This window comes from Ascaphus truei, chromosome 2 (genome assembly GCF_040206685.1).
Source record: "Ascaphus truei isolate aAscTru1 chromosome 2, aAscTru1.hap1, whole genome shotgun sequence".
Classification (NCBI taxonomy): domain Eukaryota; kingdom Metazoa; phylum Chordata; class Amphibia; order Anura; family Ascaphidae; genus Ascaphus; species Ascaphus truei.
The window spans coordinates 281,148,956-281,155,963 of NC_134484.1; the positions used below are offsets into that span (position 1 = coordinate 281,148,956).

Genomic DNA, 7,008 nt, shown 5'->3' on the forward strand with positions numbered 1-7,008 from the left:
AGAGGTCCCGTCATCTGAGTCACCAGCCTGGCATTCCAGTCACGTGTAGACGCCAGCCCAAGTGCTCCGGTCGCCATCTTGAGAGCCCAGCTGCACGCACCAGATCATTGCCTGTACCCTTCCAGCATTCTGTGAGTAGGGTTGTAATTTTACCCCTCCGGATGCGGTTCATGCACTTTCCACACAAATAAATTGCTTTTTATTAATATTTAGGCCGTGCTATTGTTTCATGTTTGTATGTCTTGTTTGTCATTATTTGTAAATTATCTGTGCATTTCCCCCCCCCCCCCCCTGTGTTGATTTACTGCACCATTATCTTTTTCTTTTCTTTTTCCACATATACACTGCTGAGTTGAAATCATCACTATTCAGCATCCCAAGGACTGTATTTGGACTGTCACACCCTCCACTGGTCTGGTATTTACCCCCCTTTGGCGCCGGTTTAACCTTTTTTCTCATTTTGCTTCCCTGACTGGTTGTACTACCAGTCATCCACCTGGCTGCCTGAACATTTATTTAATTTCAATCAATATCATTAGCGCTGTTTTGCACCTTACCTTTTTTCTGTGATTGTTTGTTTTGTACAATTTGGTGTTAGCTGCTTTTATTTTATTTATATTTTATTCATTTTGAGTGTCATCATGAGCTCGCTGTTCATAAGATCTCGTCACAATGTCAATGTTGATCATATCTTTAGTGACCCTAACTCAGTCCAAGGTATAGAAAGTGTGACTGAAGATTTTCATCCAATACTTGCTCAGCTAGAAAAAACACTTATGCTAGAAAGCAAACAATGGTGGGAAGCCACCACACTGAGCAAGTATTTGGAAAATCACCGTATCCCTAGGGGGCTTAGGGTTCGGAAAAAACCCACCGGAGATGCGCATAATGAGGGCTTCATGAGGGAATGGAATGAAATATTAGACCAATGTTCGTTCTCTCTCATGAAGCTTTTGGTGCATCAACGGAGGAAAACCCTAGCCGAATTGGATGGCCATATATTAGATATGAAGATCCAATTAGATCCCTATAAAGATAACAAGGAGTTGCTCGCTCTAGAACCGACTATTAAGAAAAGGCTAGATCAGGCAGAATTAGAGATAGTTCAAATTAAACAACAAAATTTTTTTAGGGATAAACAAGACTATGACACTGGTTGTCAGAGAGATTGGGCAAAGAAATCTAAGGAGATTAATGCTATAAATGTAGATAATAAGAAACCCAATGTAACGATAGGATCCAAAGAATCCAATGCTAAAAGGAGCAGATATATACAAAAGGGAGTTAATAATGCCCCAAAAAAATCCTCTAGTAATGTACTGGTTCCCACACCGTTCGTTCCGGTTAAGCAACCTTTGCATGATAAAAATCTATATCTGCAACAAAAAAGAGCTAAGGAACGATATGATGCACTAACATTACCTCAATCAATTCCCATTCCGGTCAGCAATAGATATACACTGCTGTCGGATATAGGATCAGAGAGTGATGTGGAGAGCATCTCGTATACACCACTCCCCACACCAGCCATTAAATCAAATTTCTCTTTTTTAGAGTGGAGGAAGGAAAGAGATCACATCTTCCCAGAGGTGGAAATAATCAAACATGTATCAGAAATCCAACCTCCACTAAACTACACAAAAAGAAAGACAGGACCCGAGGGAGAAGAGGAGGTACTAGTAGAAATCGGGTAAAAACTACAAAAGAGTATCCGAATATCTTTAATATAAGTCAGTACCAGCTCACCGATATTGAGAAAAAAGTACTCAACAAAGGGCTTAAGTTTGCTCCAGTCTGTGGACCAAATAGTTTTAATCTCTACATAGATGTTCACAAATTTGCCCGCAAACTCGCCCTGAAAAAATATTTTGCTAGGGATAAAATTACTAACCAAACCAATCCCATTCAAGAGGTACGCAGCACTGCGGAGCCTCAAGAAAAGATTTTTAAAAAAGCATCCACGTTCTATCCAAAGTTCGCGCAAGGACATCTAGTAAGCTCCTTTGTAGAAATGGTCAGCATGGATCTAGAGAACTCATGTAGAACATACAAAATCAAAAAAGATAATTTTAATATTAAAGAAAAAGAGGCAGTCCAAGATCTGGAGAATAATGACTCGATTGTTATCAAATCGGCTGATAAGGGTGGGGGTATTGTGGTCATGGACAAAGAGTATTATCTAAAAGAGTCCATGAGATTACTGGGAGATGAGACCACATACCTCCCCCTTAACAGTGACCCTTTGGTGCATTTCAAAGCCGAACTGGGAGAATTGTTGACTTCTGGTGTAGATAGTGGGGCATTGTGTGAGGATGAGTTTAAATTTCTATCTGTTCAGTTTCCACGTACACCGTTATTTTACTTTATACCTAAAATTCACAAACATTTAACTGCACCTCCGGGGAGACCTATTATTTCTGGTATTTCTTCCCTCACTTCAAATCTTTCACAATTTATAGATCACCATCTTCAACCTATAGTCACCGGTGGTAGATCCTATTTGCGAGACACGACACATACGCTACAAATTTTAAAAGATCTGAAATGGCAGCAAGGATACATTCTTGCGACAGCGGATGTAACATCCTTATACACAGTTATTGACCATCATCAAGGATGCCAGGCCGTGTCTCGCAAACTGGAACACTCCAGTGGCTATTCACGCACTAAGAGGGATTTCCTGATGGAAAGTATTTGGTTTATCTTAACACACAATTACTTTACCTTCAATTCCCACTATTACATTCAGAAATGTGGTACCGCCATGGGTACGAGGTTTGCTCCTAGTTATGCCAACTTATTTATGGATAGTTGGGAGGAGGAGTTCATTTGGAACAACTGTCCACTAGGAGCAAACCTGGTGCTCTGGCGGCGCTACATTGACGATGTGATTTTCATTTGGTCAGGCACTCAGGATTCTTTAAATGATTTTTGCACATATTTAAATCACAATCACCTTAATTTAAAATTCACCTGTAGTTTTAGTACTGAACACATTGACTTTTTGGACCTCCACATATATGTCAAAGATGATATATTGCACACAAAAACCTTTTTCAAGCCTGTGCAGGCAAATAACTATGTGCGCGCGGATAGTCACCATAATCCACAGTGGCTGCGAAACATTCCAAAGGGACAATTGGTACGTCTGAAACGTAACTGTTCAGAAGACGAGATTTTTAAGAAACAAGCAGAAGATCTAAAACAAAAATTCATTAATAGAAAATATCGAGAGGTTGAATTAAATGAGGCTTTTGATCAGGTAAATGAGATAAATAGGGACACTTTACTTCAATATGAGGTCAAAAAGAAGGAAACAATAAATACACGTCACAACCAGGTAGCGTTCATCACTCAATACAATGAGATGGCGCCAAAAATTAAACAAATTATAAATAAGCATTGGCCTATTTTATTACAAGATGAAATATTGGCAGATATCCTTCCAAAAAAAGCCAATATTATATTTTCTAAGGCAAATAACTTAAAATCTAAATTAGCCCCCAGTTGTCCGGTGAACCAAAAAAAGCAGAAACTAGGAGGGAATGTAAAAGGTTTCTTCACCTGTGCAAAATGCGTAGCATGTTCATTTAGTAAAAACTCAAAAAAATTTACATCTAGTGTTACTAATAAGAGTTACCCTATATATAATTTCATCAACTGCCACTCTACATATGTTATATATTTATTGCAATGCCCTTGTGGCTTGCAATATGTGGGCAGAACAGGGAGAACATTCCAGAGACGTGTCTATGAGCATATTTACAACATTAAAAAGGGCTTAGTGACACATAGTGTCTCACACCATTTCTCTCTGTACCATGATCAAAATCCCAAGGGTCTTATCTGTCAGGCAATTGAACAAGTTGATGTTAACCCCAGAGGGGGGAGTAGACTCCAGCAGGCCAGTATACGTGAGGCTTACTGGATATATGAACTTAAAACTCTCTCCCCTAAAGGAATGAATATCGATTTTGAACTCAAAGCCTTTTTATAATTATTTATTTGCGTCATTCTATTTTAAGTCATTAATTCATTGTTCTGCCATTGTATATTTTTAATGTCTTTTTAAATGTCTTTTTAAATGTTTTTAATGTTTTTCCTCTCTTTTTTCTGTTATCCCAATTAATGTTATATGTTTGTAATGTATGTTGATTAGCAACAGGCCTTTGTTCATGTGCTGTGATCTATTAGCCCTAAGTGGGGTTAATGCCATCCAATTAACCAACCAGGACTTTGGACTGATGGTATATATACCATGGAGACTATTAGACAAGCACATCCCTTGAAAAAGTACGCGCATGCGTACGAAACGCGTTGGGAAGTTCCAAGTTTTTAGAGTGTTTCACTGTGTGGAAGAAGTCTGCAGTTCCTAAGGAGAAATCTGCAGTCTCTGAAAAGTGTTTTAAAACCGGTGCGGCGATATTGCGGCTGCTGAGGAGGACTGGAGGACTGGAGACCTGTGAGCCGGTGGAGAAATTACAACGGAGGTGACGTCACGTCCGCCCAGAGGTCCCGTCATCTGAGTCACCAGCCTGGCATTCCAGTCACGTGTAGACGCCAGCCCAAGTGCTCCGGTCGCCATCTTGAGAGCCCAGCTGCACGCACCAGATCATTGCCTGTACCCTTCCAGCATTCTGTGAGTAGGGTTGTAATTTTACCCCTCCGGATGCGGTTCATGCACTTTCCACACAAATAAATTGCTTTTTATTAATATTTAGGCCGTGCTATTGTTTCATGTTTGTATGTCTTGTTTGTCATTATCTGTAAATTATCTGTGCATTTCCCCCCCCCCCCCCTGTGTTGATTTACTGCACCATTATCTTTTTCTTTTCTTTTTCCACATATACACTGCTGAGTTGAAATCATCACTATTCAGCATCCCAAGGACTGTATTTGGACTGTCACACCCTCCACTGGTCTGGTATTTACCCCCCTTTGGCGCCGGTTTAACCTTTTTTCTCATTTTGCTTCCCTGACTGGTTGTACTACCAGTCATCCACCTGGCTGCCTGAACATTTATTTAATTTCAATCAATATCATTAGCGCTGTTTTGCACCTTACCTTTTTTCTGCTTTTGAAAATATGCCATTTCTTTGAACTGCAGTACAGCTAATCCTTCATGCAGCTGTACCCTGTACCCCCTCCCCCATGCACACACACAAGGCTCGCTCAAGGATTTGAACCTCTTATTGACAGACACATCTCCAGAGACATTCCGTTTCTAAAGCTTGCCATTGTGTATTTAATCGTCCGTCCCTAGCCGAGCATCACCTCTCTGCGCCTGCGTGTAATCCTCTTTGAGATGGGAGCTATAGTACATAGCTGATTATTACTGCGCATGCGTCTGTAAATTCACCACTGCATGCTTAAGAAGTTCAACAGTGAGTGACCAAAAAAAAAAAAAATGGTCAGTTTAGAAAATTATCTCAAAGCGCAACGAATTCCACGAGGTCTGCGCATTTTTAAACAACCCACTTCTTATAATACTGATAAAATCTTTTTAGATAAATGGAACACTATTATTGATGCATGTTCATTTGAGCTAATGAAACATCTTATTGGTAAACATCAAGAGTCATTAGAAGATTTAGATACTTCTATAAATGATTTACAAACTAAATTAGAACCTTTTTTCTGAAACTCCCAGCTTTAAAGATAAAGATGGTTTATTACAAAATAGGATTGAAAAATTACACTCAACTGTTATATCTGTTAAGGTTAGTAAATTTCAGAGAGATAAATTAGATTATATTAATGGCACAATTAGAAAATGGTCTAAACCTAAAATAGAAAAGAAAGAGCCTACTAATTTGCCTAAAGACAATCAAGTTTTAGAGGTTAAGTCTACCACACCCAAAAAACGCTCTTATGACAGATCTAAATCACCCCACCCCTATAGGAAAGAAGATAGGAAATATAACAAAAACTATCATAGGGATAGGGAACAAGACAAACGTGGCAAACAGCCATATTATAATAAGGATAATAAAAATAAGAGAGACACACACAAAGATTTGACATCTCCTTCCTCTGCTTCTTTTTTGGAGAAAGGACAAAAATCCAGGGAGAGAGACGAGGATCTTGTGTTCCCATGGAGAAAAGCTTTGAAAGATTGGCAAAACAAGAACCGCTTTGCACCCCTGGAAGAGAAAGATCTCCATACTCCAAAGAGAACAAGTGAGGAAAGTATAGACGAGGAACCAGAGGAGGAAAACTATCTAAACAAAAGAGCCAAGTACAGTAGTTAATACATCAGGCATTTTTAACATAAGTGACACAATTTTAACAGACTCAGACCTTCAAATATTGCCTAGAGGTTTAAAATTTGCACCTTCGGTCAAGCCACATGCTTTTAAACTTTTTATTGATGCTAATAAATACTTGAGAAAACTGACTTTGAAATGACATTTTTTTAAAAGGAATTTTGATTTGCCTAAAATAGATGCAATTAATACACCAAAAGTTATTTCTTTGGAATCTAACTTTTGCCACACTACCTTAAAAAATCAGTCAACCTTTTTCCCACGACATGATAAGGGCAATTTTGTTGATACCGTCTATAGTCTTATTACAAATGATTTTGAACAGCTAGTCCTTGATTCTAAGAGTAAAAGTAACGTTACACACAAAGAAATTGAGGCCTTAAACAAACTAGCTGAGGACAAAAATCTAGTGATTAAATCAGCCGATAAAGGTGGGGGTACGGTGGTTATGAGTAGGAGTTATTACCTGCAAGAATCATTAAGAATTCTTGGTGATAAAACTACCTACACTACTCTAACCACTGACCCCACAATTTTTTTTTAGAAGAATTAGACGTCTTTTTAAATAAGGGTAAAAATTGTTGTATTTTAAATGATAGTGAATTTAATTTTTTAAATAATACATTTCCTAAAATTCCTATTTTTTATTTTTTACCGAAAATGCACAAAGATAAAGACAGACCTCCGGGTCGTCCAATTATTTCCAGAATTGATTCTTTAACCTCCAATTTGTCACAGTACT

At 38.5% G+C, this 7,008-nt stretch overlaps 1 protein-coding gene across 2 annotated transcripts; it reads left to right on the forward strand.

The window, feature by feature from the left end:
• Positions 1-288: 288 nt before the first annotated feature.
• On the forward strand, positions 289-4,795 carry LOC142487272 (uncharacterized). Of its 2 annotated transcripts, none has more exons than XM_075586280.1 (2): positions 289-1,690; positions 4,160-4,795. In XM_075586280.1, the coding sequence occupies exons 1-2, from the start codon at positions 642-644 to the stop codon at positions 4,287-4,289; spliced, it is 1,179 nt and encodes a 392-aa protein (XP_075442395.1). In that variant the 5' UTR covers positions 289-641; the 3' UTR covers positions 4,290-4,795. The 2 variants fall into 2 exon arrangements, with proteins under 2 accessions (XP_075442395.1, XP_075442396.1); XM_075586281.1 differs by having other exon boundaries at positions 289-1,673.
• The last annotated feature ends 2,213 nt before the right edge of the window (positions 4,796-7,008 follow it).